Raw genomic sequence first — 13355 nt, 5'->3', positions numbered from 1 at the left:
GCCTCCTCCGCGCTCCCAGGCCCGAGCCCACGCGGGGCTGCTCCCCCAGCCCGGCTCGGTCCAGCCCCTGGCCAGCCACGGGCATCCCAGCCCTGTCACTGCCGCCGCCACAGGTAGGTCTGGATAGAGCTGGCCGGAGCCACAGCCGCGACGAGGCCAACCGTATCGGCCAACCCGAAGGTGACGTTCTGCGGGGACCTAGAGGGTGAGGAGCAGCAGGGTCAGACCCGCGGCAGCCCCGAGCGCCAGCAGGATAAGCCACGTGCCTGGCAGGACGGGGTCCTGCGCTCGCAGGTCGGGCTGCATCACTCACCGGTTCAGAACCACCACCACCACAGCGCCATCAGGGCGCAGGAAAGCCGTGTACTCCAGGTCCGTCTTCTTGGACTCTTTAGAGGCAACGAGCCCCACGCGCTGAGAGCCCTCAGGGATGAACTTACTGCACAGGCACGAGCAAGAAGCAACCCCAGGAAGGGAGTCAGACCCCAGCAAACCCTCCCAACAAACCTGCCCTGCTCCCCTCCTGACAAGCTGCTACTGCAACCGTGGAGCTGGAGCCTGGGCAGCTGAGCGCGTGTTGGGGGGCCCCGACCCACCTGAAGTGCCCCATGTGGTAGAACATGGGCTGCTTGTAGAAGATACCTTCACTGGTGTCCACGATGACGGGGCTGTCCACATAGTTCTTGACCCAGTTGGGGCCCCCCTCCAGGTCCAGGGCCAGGTTCCAGTCAGTCCAGCCGGCCACAAAGTGATTCAGGTTCTGTAATGGGACAGTCCAGATCTCTGCCCAAAGAATGGGGTGCCGACAGGAGAGGGAGCACATCGGCAGCCCCCTCCGGGGCCTGCCACACAGGGTGGCGCAGGGGCCTCACCGTCAGGATGCTGTGGCTGTACTGGTTCCCCCGCTCCCAGCAGCCCAGGATCACGTCCCTCTCCCAGAAATGGGCCCCGATGCACGCCTCCGTGGCCAGGATGAAGTAGTCGGGGAAGAGCTCGTGAGTAGGCACCACCGTGTCCTGTATGGGACCGATGAAGTCCAGGTACCAGTGGATGCCGATACCGTGGACGTAGCGAGCTGCTTCTTCATCCTCTAGGACCTGCCAAGATGGAGTTGGCCGCTGCAAAGTCCCACAGGGCGGAGAGCCAGCGCCCCAGCCCTCACGCTCCATGGCACTGCGCCGCACCAGTGGGACTGGGGCTCTGCCCCGGCTCGCCGTGCTGGTGGACTCCGTGCCACTTACCACTTTGGCCCAGTGCGGGAGGTGGAGCCGGTTGTCATCCAGGATGATGAGCTGGACGTGGCGGTGGGAGCTGTTGGCCAGCGCGGGGCCCAGGTCCCGAGCAATGAAGTCCCGCTGTTGCTCTGCCGTGAAGCCCAGGCACTGGAAGGGGTAGTTGTTGATCAGCCCAGCCGAGGGCTCGTTCTCTGCCGTCACTGCCCAGAAGGTCAGGTTGTGCTTGGCGTATTCGTCCAGGAACCTGGGCGTAGAGGAGAGGGGTGAGCTGTGGCGTCCCCAGCACCACCTGAGGATCCCCTGGGTATCTCCCCTGTCTGTACCCAGTCCCCTTGCCCCAGGTGCTCCTTACCGTACAAAGTAGTTGGCCCAGGTCTTGTGGTACTTGTCCCCTGCCTGCCCCTTCAGCGTGCCCTTCCCCACAAAGGACTCACTGGTCTTCATCCAGGTGGGGGAGGTCCAGGGGCTTGCGTACAGTGACAGCGGCCGCTTGCTCATGGCCAAGGCTCGGTGCAGAAGGGGGATCTGCAGGAGGGGGCAGAGGGACCACCTGAGCTGAGCCCCTGCACACACCCCAAATCCCACCCTCCTCCCTCGCACCGCTCACCTTCAGCTTCGTGTCCTCATCTCGCAGGCTGAAGTGGGTGAGCTTGTAGTCAAAGGGAACGTCGTCGTAGGTGTAGGCATGGAGGGAGAAGTCGCAACTGGCCATGGGGAGCCGGATGAGGTTGTACTCCAGCCCTGCCAGACACAGCAGGGTGGGACAGGCAGAGGTGGGCAGTGGGACTGGAGATCTCCAAGCTCCTCTGTCTCCCAGGCAGAGGCCTGCAGGATTCCCCATCACCATTCCTCCCACCTCCCGCTGATGTTCTCACCTTCCTCAGAGAAATATGAGCGCAGGAGGTGGTCCTGGGCCGTTTCCGGCAAGGAAAGGATGTTCATGGCAGCCGCATCTGTGACGGAGCCGCCAAAGCCCTTCACCTTCTGGTACCGCTGCATCGTGTCCACGGTCAGGACGAGATCTGCAGGGAGGGAAGCTGGTGTGATGGCAGGTCGCTGGCAGGGTCTGGCCCATCTCTGCTGGTCACAGCGGGTACCTGGGGCGTGCAGGCTGCGCTGGAAGCTCCCCTCGCTGCGCTCCAGCCGCTTGCCGGCCTTGCTGCTCTCGTACTTGACGTAGGTGCCCAGGGCCGGCAGGACCACGGGGTCCAGCGTGTCGCAGTACGTGGCGTTGCAGACGCACACCATGGCATCGCGCCCGAAGTACTTGGGGCTGCAGGGCCGGGCACCTGGGGGGTGCGGGCAGAGTGGGGGCAGCTGCCAGCTCAGGGACGTGTCCCTGCCAGAGCTCTCCCGCCTGCCCCGGGTGCTCCCTCTGCCCCCGCGCTCTGAGCCCTGTCACCTCCCCGGGCACCCCAGCTCCGGCGCTGCCTCCAGCCCCCCGGACACCCCCACCCCGCTGCCGCCCCTGCGCTCACCTGCGGCCCGGTGCACGGCCTGCAGCAGCAGGAGCAGCCAGCCCAGGGCACCGGCGGCCCCCATGGCCCCTTCACGGCCCCCAGCAGGTCCCGGGGCGCGGGGCCTGTGAGCAGCGGCTCCGCCGAAGCCTCCCGTCCTAGTAGCACCCCGAGCCCGTCCCGGCCGTGCTGGCTGCCCAGCCTCCCCCGCAGCCCGGGCCCGCTGCCGGCCTCGCCTTTAAGGGCGCCCGGGCTTCCCGTCCCGCCCACGCCCGGGGCGCCGGTGCGGGAGCGACACCAGCGCTGGGCGGGCTGGGCCCCAGTTAGGTAAGACTGGGGTAAGGCCCTATCACCCGCGACGGTAACGGAGCTCGTGGGCCCGGGAGAGCCGCACGGGAGGCGGGGCCGTTCACCCTCCCGGCACCGCGGGGGCCCCGCGAGGCGCAGGCGGGCACCGCCGCGCTTGAGCAACGCGCCGCGTCTCCGCTCCGCTCGCCGCCAGCGCCGGTACCGGCCGTCCCGGGCTCCGGGAGCCGCCACCGGCGACCCAGGCGCGCCGCCCCTCACGTGACCCGTCAGCTGACCCGTTCGCCCCGCCCCTTCCCCCGGCTCCCACGGCCCCGGGCGGGCGGTGACCACCTTTATTCGGTCTCTAGCGAGGGGCAGCACGGCTGCGAGCGCCGCGGGACCGGCCCCGCAACGCGGCCCCGGGCGCAGCCGGGCTCGGGGACCCCGGGGCGGGGGGACCGGACGGAGGGCGGGCACGGCCAGCGCAAGGGACCAGGGACCGGGCGCGGCCGGTGCGGGGCCGGGGCTGTACAGGGGACAGGCACCGCTGGCGCAGGGGACAGGGAAGGGGACAGGCACAGCTGGCACGGGGACAGGGTATGGCCAGTGTGGGGACAGGCACAGCCGGCACAGGGCAGGGGGCAGGCACGGCCAGCGCAGGGGGGCACAGGGCGGGCACGGGCATCCCAGGGTACGGGCACGGCTGGCACAGAGGCAGGCACAGCTGGCAGAGGGGACAGGGCAGGGGACAGCCATGGACGTCTCGACCCCCCAGCAGACACCCCAGGGGACCAGCCCCTTGCCCTGTCCCCGCCTGGGGAAGGGGCCCAGAAGAGGCCCCAGGGCAGCGGCGCAGGACCCAGCCCCGCTGGGACAGCAGCAATGTCCGAGCAATGTCCGAGGGCCCTGGCCCAGAGAAGGATCCCCGTCCCCACGCTGGGACACCGGGAGGGTCTCTGCGGAGGCTGCGCTGTCAGAAGACGCTCTCCTTGCAGGTCCCGCTGAGGCTCCGCGCGCGGCTGCGCTCCAGCCGGCGGGCGGACAGGAGCCGGCGCAGGGATGAGGTGGAGCTCAGGTCCCCGCAGCTTTGCAGGTGGATGCCTTCGTGGGGCTGCTCCGCTCCCGGCCGGGCACTCCAGGGAACCTGCAACCCCACGGGGACAGGCTGCAGCTGTGCAGCCAGCACCCCTGCCCACGGCACCCCACGCTCACCCGCCCTGCGGAATGGCCCACGCTCCAGGGGCAGCCGGGCGGGCACACAGGGCAGGACAGCAGGGGTGGCGAGGGATGGCGGAGGCGTGCATCACACGCATATGCTGTCATTAAGGATGGGCTCGTTCCCGTCAGGGCCTCCTGGGCTGCGCAAGGCCTCCAGCATCCCATAAGCCAAGGCCAGGACATCCTAGCAACTGCCTCCGGGCTACAGTGACTCAGGGGCAAAGCCAAAGCCATTGCAACACGCACGATCTTCCCACTCACAGCTATGGTGGGGGCCAAGGGGAAGGGGCTGCCATGCCAAGAAGGGCTGGGTGAGGACAGTGCTCTGCCTGCAGCCCCTGCCTGCAGCTGGGGTGCTGACATCATGGGGTGCATGGTAGGGGAATGGGGACTCCAGAAGAGCCAGTGTGAAGGTGCTGGTGGGGACCGGGGTGTGGGAGAGGGTGTGGATCGGGCTCCCTGGAAAAGGGGAGCTGCCTCTGTCCCTTGGGGCACCGTGGCTGCTGGAGCTCACCTGCTTGTGCCCCTGGGAGCTGTGCCCGGGCACCTCCACACTGGCTGCCAGGCTGCGCTTGGGTCTCTGCAGGAACCTGGCCACCAGCCCGCGGGTGCCCCGGCAGACCTTGAGGTCCCCTAGGGAGCGGGCTGTCGTCTTCGACAGCTGCTGCGTCACCTTCTTGGAGGGCAGCAGCTTGCTCTTCCCCGCCGAGCTGGTCCGGAGCAGTGGGGGGGAGTCACAGTGCGAACGGCGGAGCAGGCAGGCCTCTGAGCACAGCCCTGTAGAGATGCTGCCGTCAGATGCTGGGATGCTGCTCCTGATGGGACTTGTCCCTGCAACCCCCGGGAGTCCCGTCTCCCCTCCACAGCCAGTGGGAACAAGTACTGCTGCGGGACTCCATTGCCCCAGCCCCAGTGGAGTGAGTCTAATCCCCAAAGGGCTGCAGAAGGGCTCCCCACACGCTCCCACTTCTCTGTATATCCCCGTATGCCCCAGTGCCCTGACCTGTATCCGCAGAGGAGTTGGACACAGTGTCCTCCAGTGCTTTGGTATAAAGTACATCCCTGAAATCTGCCGGGAGCAGAAAGAGCATGCTCAGGCTTTGGCGGCGCCCTGCACTGCTGTGCAGCCCCCCAGCACCAGCCCCAGCAGCACGACCCACCCAGCACCCCCTTCCTCCCAGCCCCGCAGCCCCTGCCTGCCCCCCGCATCGCCCTAGGACAACCGCCTGCCTCAGACCAGCTCTAATCCCGCCAGGCCACAGAGAAATACAGCCAAGATCCACGGCACATCCCAGCTGCACTGGTCAGACACAGCAGCACCCACGTCCCTGTCCCGGCAGCTGTTGCCACCTACCAGCATCACCGGCCGTCAGGACGCCGGGGTCACTGTGCGACCTCACGAGTGGGTGCTGGCTCAGCCCCGGGGCTGGGGACGAGGGGCAGGAGGTCTCACTGTTGCGCCGCGGCTGGCAGAGGCGCCCAGCACCAGGCCCCGCAGGGCAGCCGCCCCCGCGGCCGGGCAGCGAGCCCTTCTCCTTGAGCCGCACCTCGGGGAAGCAGGGGCCGACGCAGCGGGCCAGCCCCTCCAGGCGATTGCAGCTGTGGGTGACAGCTCCCCCCACCAAGATGCCATCGTGGCTGGGTTCCGCCGTGGAGCAGGAGTAGGAGCGCTCTCCCCGCGCCCGTGGCTGAGGCGTCTCTTCGAAGGGCCCCTGCAAGCCCAGTGTGGGGCTGCGCACGTGATGGCTGCACTGCATGCAGTCCACGCTCAGGCAGTAGTCCGCGCGGCTGCGCTGGATGGAGCGGAAGAGGACATAGTCCACGGAGCGCATGGAGCCCTGCAGCTCCAGCAGGCATGAGTCCTCTGAGGGGCTGCTGTCCCCAGGGATGTCCATGATCTCGGACATGATCAGGGACCCGCTGTCCATGGACACTGCAAGGAGCAGAGTGGGCGTGGGTGAAGAGCTGCCGGGAAGGGCTGGTCCCTCCACGGCCCCTCTCCTATCCCGCCAATGCTCCCTGCGCAAGGCGCGCCGATGGGGCTTGCTCACCTTCTCCGCTGAGCACGATGGAGGGGACGCGGTCGCAGGTGCAGGCGTGTGAGCTGCCTGTCAGCTGTGAGTCAAACAGCGTGGCCTGTGGGACAGTGCGGTCAGGGCACAGGCAGAGCAGGGGCCCAGCCCTGCCTGGCCAGCCCCTGCCCACAGCCCCCTGTCCCACCTGGCTGTCCCCCCGCAGCCCCATCACGGTCTCGTAGGAGGGGGGGAAGTCAGTCGGGTAGAGGGGCACGGGGCTGTCCATGGAGCCATTGTAGGTGATACTGCAGAGACAAGAGCAGAAAAGCCGTGTCTGGTGGGACGAGCCCTGCTTGGGGGCAAACTGGCTCCCTGCTCCTGCACCATGGTGGCCTCACTCCCAGCCACGTACCTCTGCGCATCAGTCTCGGAGCTGCAGGTATACTCAGGTGGGTAGTAAGGGGGTGGCGGCACCGGGGGCACGAACTCCTCGAAGTCCATCATGCTCTGCAGAAAGGTGTCAGGAGGGGACGTGCATTCCAGCGTCATGGAGCTCGAGCGCTGGGGGACCAGCTGCAGGGAGAGGAGGGAGAGCTGGGACCCCCTGCCCAGAGATCCAGCAAGGGACGCATGTCCTGGGACTTAATCCACACCTGGCTGGGGCCAGGTCCTGCCCTGGCACCCCAGGGCCCCCCAGCCTGGGAGTGCTGCACCCCAGCCCCGTCTGCTCCTGGGCTAGAGCTGGGACTCACCACATGGACGATGTCAAGGGAGAAGATCTGGATGCAGCACACAACAGCAGAGAGTGTGCAGATGATGGTGGAGAAGACGGTCAAGCCGCAGACACTGAAGAGGAGATCCTGGGGAGGAGTGGGGTGAGCTGCAGATGCCCACAGAGCATGGCAGGGTGCACGGCCACTCCCCAGGGAGCCCTTGCCTTGCCCTGGATCCCCCACCTTGAGCGCCACGCGGATGCTCCGGCAGTCAGGGTTGGGGAACATGGTCAGCATCTCACCCTGCCGGCTGCAGGAGCCAGGCAGAGGCTCCGAGCGGGCCTGGCAGCAGATACACAAGTCACTCTCCTGGGGACAAGGAACACCATGAGGGACCTTTGGATGCTGTGCTCTCCTCCAAGAGCCACTGGAATGCCCCACCACCAGACCCCTGCTCCACAGCTCCCCATGCCCCCAGAGCCCTGCAGCCAGGGATGAGCTGCACTCAGCTGCCCAGGCACATGGGGGCACAGCGGCAGCCCCCAGCCAGCCTCACCCTCTCGCAGGCCTCCAGGGACTTCACCAGCTGCGCGTTCTGGCAGGACAGGATGGACCCAGCGAGGCTCAGCATGATGCCCAGCACTGACAGCAACGTGAAGAAGGTGATCTGCAGCGGGGAGGAGAGGGGCTGCCAGCTGGGCAGTGCTGCAGAGCAGGGAGCCAACGCACACAGCTGCACATCTGGGAGCATGTGGGGCCACTTGGTCCCCTCATGCCACCCTCCCCAGCCTGGACCCCTGTCTGTGGAGGGGTCTCCCCCAACACCTACCACCAGGGTGAGCGGCCGCTTCCAGGTGACGATGCCGACGAGCCCAGACAGTGCCAGCTGCAGATGCACAAGGCCAGGGATGAGGATGGGGAAGGGTGTCAGCCAGGCAGTAGGGACTAGAGCAGCCCCCGCCCTTGGGTAGAGTCTCCCAGCCCTGTGGACCCAGAGCTGGCCCAGGAGCAGCAGGGCCATAGGGGCAGCCTCGGTGCTGCAAGCCTGGAGAAACTGCTGATTCAGGGCACTGGAGAGCCTGGGGACTGCAGGCAGCTCCATGCTGGGCAGTGAACCTAGGCCAGGATCTGTGCCACGGGGTTACTGCAGGGGACCCCAGGCCTGCCGGGGTGCTGCCCTCACCCTGTGTACACAGCAGGCAGAGCATCACAGCGCTTGGCTCAGGAGCAGGGCAGGGCTGCCCGGTCACCGGCCCTGTCGCCACTGCAGCACTCCTCCCTGCCTGCGGCTGCACAAACCTGCTCAGGGTTTGTCCAGAAGCATGTCACCTCACCACATACCCCACATAACGCCCCACACCACTCCGGGGGTCCCCATCCCTCACACAGTCACCCCGAGGGAACTGCCGGGATTCTCCCACAATGCAACACAGGAGCCATGGGCAGAGGGTCGGGGAGCAGCAGGGCTACAGTCACTGGGGACCAGCAGTAAATTCAGCATCCAGGGAGCTGTATGGACCTGACAGAGCAGGTCTGTGGCAGACCCCTCCACACACTGCCCTGGCCCCAGACTCACCGAGAAGCCGGCCCAGGATGGGCAGGAGTGTCGGATCTTGGCAGAGGGTGTGATGGTGGCTGCCACAAGGCTGAAGGTGACGATCAGGATGCCCAGGATCACTTGGATGAAGCCCAGCACCAGCAGGATCTGCAGCCAGGTCCGCTGGATGCGGAGGTGGGTGAGGCTGCGAGACGTGCGGCCGGTCAGCGAGCGGCTGGAGTCGCTGGGGGAGGGCATGGCTGCCCCGGGCGGCGAGCGGGGGCAGCTGGCCCCGGAGCCTCGGGGCAGCCGGCGGCACCGCGCCAGGACGGGGCCGGCCCAGGTGAAGCAGGAACGGACGCTCTGCGGGAACGGGTCGGGCTCCACCTTTCGCCTCCCAGAGGATGCCGACGGCGGCTCTTCCCTGACCGCCGGGACAGGTGCTCGGGGCAGCGCCCACGGCCACGAGGGAGCGGGGAGCCCACAGAAGCTCCGCGGGGTGTCGTGGGAACAGAACCAGCCTCACCGGTACCTTCGCATCCCGGCCGAGAGCCGGCCTAGAGCTCCCGGCCGCAGGCAGAGCGCGGCCCCGGGGCTTCCTCCTCTCTCGCCGTCCCTCGAGCGCCGGGCCCCCGCCGGGGGGTCATGCCGTCCTGCGGAGGCCGAGAACCGCCGCCCGGGCCGCGGCGCCCGGGCCAGGCCGCCGGTCCCCGGGGCAGCGCCAGGAGGCGGGAGCCGCGGGCCGGGCGGCGGGCGGGGGCCCGGCCGCCGCCCAGGAGCATCCTCCGCGGGCAGCGGGCGCACGGGCCGGCACCGGCGGGCGGCTACCGGCGGGCTCGCCGCCCCGCGCCCCCCAGCCCCGGCCCCGCGCGGAGCGGCTGGCGGGGTCGCCCGGGCGGCGGGATGCTGCGCGGAGCGCGGCCGAGCATCGCCCCCGCCCACGGCCTGCGGGCTCCCCGCTCCGCCGGAGCCGGGGCGGCGGGGCCGCAGCCCGGTGGCCGCGGCAGGAGGCGGCGCGGGCGCGCCCGAGGCGCAGGGGAGCTCCGGGCACGCTCCCGCCGCCGCCCGCACCGCGGCGGCAGCTCGGGCCGCGCCCGCAGCGGGGCCGCCCCTGCGCGGCACGCCGGGAGCTGTAGTCCGGCCCGCCCCGCCGCGACGCTGCGGCCACGGCCCCGCCGCCCCCTCCCGCGGCGCACGGAGACGGCAGAGGCACGGCCTGAAACTTCATTTATTCCTTAAATAAAACCTGCAGGCGGCTTAGGCGTCGGGCACAGCAACACACGGGGGGCTGCGGCAGGAGCTGCCCCACGGTGGGACGGCCACGGCCCGAGCACGGACCACGGCCACCTCCCAGCGCCAGCCCCCACCGCGGCTGGGGGGAACCTGCCGCATGCGCCGGCCCCCACAGCTGAAGGCACGAACCCTCTCGCCAGCCCAGGAGCAGCAGGGACAAACCCAGGAGCATCAGAGAGGAGACGGGGTGAAGCAGAACTCACAAGAACCGTCCCAGGGACCCCGGGGCTCCCCAGGACACTGGCACACGGGGAGGGGAACACCAGGGGCTAGTGGGGACACAGGGCACACACTGGGCAGCGCTGCACACAGAGAAGGGTGAAGGGCCCTGCGGAAGGGGCAGGCTCTGGGAAGGAGGGGGTACTGGCCCCAGTGCAGGCAAAGGGAAAAGCTGTTTCCCCGCCCCTGGCTGGAGGCACAGGGTAAGGAGGTACTAGCCCAGCTTCAAGGGCCAGTGTGTGCCAGTCCTGGCCATGTGCAGCTGGGCACACAGGCCAAAGGCAGGAAGCCACACCAGCAGCACCTGCCCCACCACTACCTGTCCCAGCCCCACTCTCCTTATCCCTGTGCCTGGAGCAGGCTGAGCCCAGCAAAGGAGAGAGAGGGAGAGGATGGGGAAGGGGCTGGAAGGGGACTGCCTCTGAGCTCAGCACCCTGCGGACAGACCGAGCCCCATTCCACCAGAGCAAACCCCTGGGGGAAGACAGTGACAATTTTCTGGGCAGAGAATGGGGTCCCACGTCAAAGGGAAGGCAGGCAAAAGCCTCCACAGGGAAGAGCCAGCCCCTGCACACCCTGGGACTGGGCACACGGGAACCCTTCATGCCCCAGGACCCACAAGTGGCATCACCAGGTGGGGAAACAGGAAAGCCATGGCTAACACAGGGAAGGTGAGCAGCCACCTCGGTCCCTGTCACACTTCTGGAGGAGGCTCCTGCTGCTGGAAGGGAGGGTGATGAGAAGCACAGGGCTTGGCCCATAGCACCTCCCATCCCGCTCCTTCCCCAGTCCACTGAGGGAAGGGGACTAGCACAAACCAGAACAGCCTCCATCCATGAGGAAAGGGGTTAGAGCAGCAGACAATTCAGGCACCAGCACTTCCAAGCTGGGATGAGGCAGCCTCTGACAGCTGATGCAGGCACATGGGGATCCAATGAAAGTGCAACTTGGATTTCCTCTTCCTTAGAAAGAGCCCATGTGCGATGAGAAGCCGGGGCCCCCGCCCAGCTAGGGCGCCCGGAAGGCATTGGTGGCAGCACCTGCAGCAGCATTAGCCGCTGCAGCGCGTACTGCCTGGTTGGAGAAGACCCCTGCGGCAAACTCCTCCTGCGCTTTCTGGAAGCTGGCACCTGTCCGACGGTACAGAGAGTGGATCTGGAAGAAAGCGGCAGGCTTGGAGTCAGTGCACCGGCCCCATTCTGGGCCCCCAATGAACAGAGCTGTGGCCCCATGCCTGCCAAAACCCATCCTCGTCCTCCCAAAGGGTGCTCTGGCCCCAACGTTCAATCCAAACTCACCTTTTTCAGCATAATGATGCCCAACACAGCCACTGCTGTGAAGAACAAGGACACCAGGATCATCATCACAGCCACGGCTGTATTCTTCCGCAGCGCTATCAGGCTCAATATCCAGCCACTGCAAAACAAAAGGCCATTGCCCACAGGTTCCTTCTTCCACACCCACCTCCTCCCTTTCTGGGGTACTCAGCTGGCCAGGGCTCCATGGAACAACGCGCACCTAAATCCCCAGTTTGGTATGCCAATCGCCTGCAGCACGTACATCACATTCTGGGCAAAGAAGACGAAGAAGAAGACAAAGAAGTTGAACGAACTGTCACTCCTGGGAGAAAGAGACAGATGAGGTTAGCCACAGAAAACAACTCTCAAACCTTCCTCAAAGTGGGGGATGCAAGGAGAACACTGGTTAAGGGACTTAATGCAAGGAAAAACCCAAGGAAGAGGCATAAGGCAGTGCAGGGATCTCCCAACAGCAAGATCCACAGGAAAACATGTCCCTGTGACCTCCTTAGAAGAGCCCCATCCAAAGTAAGATTTGTTCCTCAGCCAGAAACTCAGTACAGAATCCCCACATCCCCCAGACCCAAAGGCCACAAAAGGAGCTGTGACACCATTGGTGCCTCACTTGGGGCAAGGGCCTGTTCTACTGAGCAGCTCAGTCCCCCCAGCTTCGAGTACTAGCCTTGCAGCCATCCCACCCTGCTGCTTTGCTGGGAGCTCAAGCAGATACACACCTGAAAGCTTTGTACATTGGCCTATACCAGCAAACAAAAGAGCAGGGCGTGTAGAGGAGAGCCCAGAGAATGGAGAGGCCAAACCCAGAACCGGATGAGGGCTCCACACAGAACCAGGCCAGCGAGGACAAGAAGTTCAGGAAGAGAGCAATGGTGCTGGCTGAGAGAGAGGACATCAGTCAGGCAACCAGAGCAAGGCTCCTCCATCCCCACACCAGGGACTCAGCCCCCCAGACCTGGGCACTGAACGTTAACCACAACTTCTCCAGAGAAGCAGCAGCATTCACTCACACGCATGACACTTGTTCCTCTACCTCCTCCCAGGATGGGCCGTTAGATTTCCCCCAGGGACTCACCCATCCAGAGGTAATACATGGTAGAAACAGTCTTCTGGAAGTCAGCAGGGATCTCAACGGGGATGTCTTGATAGAAGCAAGGCTTCACTGGGCAGAAAGATGGCAGCGGGGGCCAGTTGTTCAGTCTCACTGCAGAGGGAAGGAGGTGAGAGAGCAGCAGTGCCCAGGCAGGAGGGGCCGAGGGGAAGGTGGCCGCCGTCCCTCCCCTACCCCACAGGCCACTCACTTGCGGCGCCGCCGAGGGCCGCGTTCTGCAGCTCCCTCTCCCGCCGGTCCAGCTCCTCCGCCTTCCGGTTCAGCTCCTCCTGCCGCTTCAGCAGCTCAGCCGTGGCGGCTGCCGCCGAGGCCTACGGGGGAAACGCAGGCTCTGGGGCTCCCGCCTTCTCCCCGGCCCACCCCGCGACGGCCAAGCTGCTGCCTTCCCGCCGGTACCTGCGTGCCGTAGGAGCCGTAGTTCCGGGGCTCCGTGGGGCTGGTTTTCCGCGGGGGCTGCGCGGCTGCCTGCGGCGGGGGCACGCCGGCCACTGGCAGGGGCGGCGGAGCCGCCGACGGGGCCTGGTAGGGCGGCGGCGGCTGCAGGAAGAAGAAGGGGGCGGTGAGGCACCACCCGCCGCGGGGGGGACCCCGGCCGCCGGGAAGCGGCCCCACCCGCCCGCCTCACCGCGCCGCTCTCGAAGGGGTTGTAGGCGTCCAGCGCCGCGCGCTCGGGGCCGGACCAGGGCTGCATCGCCGCGGGGTCCTGCAAGAGACACGGCCGGAGTGACGCCGGGGCCCGAGCCAGTCGCCGCCGCCCCAGCCTGCGGGGGACGCACCTGGAAGGGGTTGTCCGGGAGCACCGCCGGGCCGCCGCGCTGGGCCATGGCCGGGCCGGGGCCGGGGCCGGGGCCGTAACCGGGACCGGGACCGCCGCCTCCGCCTCAGCCCCCTCCGCGGCCGCCCCCGATTGGCCTACGCACCGTGACGTCACGGGTACCGCCTACGGCGCTGGAGAG

General features: G+C 67.1%; 3 protein-coding genes across 3 annotated transcripts; all 3 read right to left on the bottom strand.

Annotated features, from left to right (window-relative positions):
• Positions 1-95: 95 nt before the first annotated feature.
• On the bottom strand, positions 96-2777 carry GBA1 (glucosylceramidase beta 1; the record flags this gene model as incomplete). Its single annotated transcript, XM_082011680.1, has 10 exons — positions 96-198; positions 314-439; positions 597-760; positions 873-1097; positions 1242-1479; positions 1588-1760; positions 1843-1976; positions 2111-2257; positions 2333-2524; positions 2714-2777. 10 exons carry the CDS (start codon positions 2775-2777, stop codon positions 96-98), a joined length of 1566 nt encoding a protein of 521 aa, XP_081867806.1.
• Positions 2778-3953: 1176 nt separating this feature from the next.
• ENTREP3 (endosomal transmembrane epsin interactor 3) lies at positions 3954-8721 on the bottom strand (the record flags this gene model as incomplete). The annotated part of the gene is made up of 12 exons (XM_082011520.1): positions 3954-4124; positions 4713-4975; positions 5202-5267; positions 5553-6131; positions 6250-6334; positions 6419-6518; positions 6626-6786; positions 6966-7073; positions 7170-7295; positions 7483-7593; positions 7756-7812; positions 8503-8721. The coding sequence occupies 12 exons, from the start codon at positions 8719-8721 to the stop codon at positions 3954-3956; spliced, it is 2046 nt and encodes a 681-aa protein (XP_081867646.1).
• Positions 8722-10983: 2262 nt separating this feature from the next.
• SCAMP3 (secretory carrier membrane protein 3) lies at positions 10984-13223 on the bottom strand (the record flags this gene model as incomplete). The annotated part of the gene is made up of 9 exons (XM_082011504.1): positions 10984-11130; positions 11274-11391; positions 11494-11595; positions 12008-12167; positions 12364-12492; positions 12590-12710; positions 12796-12936; positions 13025-13102; positions 13176-13223. 9 exons carry the CDS (start codon positions 13221-13223, stop codon positions 10984-10986), a joined length of 1044 nt encoding a protein of 347 aa, XP_081867630.1.
• Positions 13224-13355: the final 132 nt, after the last annotated feature.

The sequence above is a fragment of the Phaethon aethereus genome, assembly GCF_964289735.1.
Source record: "Phaethon aethereus genome assembly, chromosome: 28".
In the NCBI taxonomy this organism is placed as follows: Eukaryota; Metazoa; Chordata; class Aves; order Phaethontiformes; family Phaethontidae; genus Phaethon; species Phaethon aethereus.
Note: the sequence above shows the minus strand (reverse complement) of the source record. Positions and strands in the feature narration are given on the sequence as shown.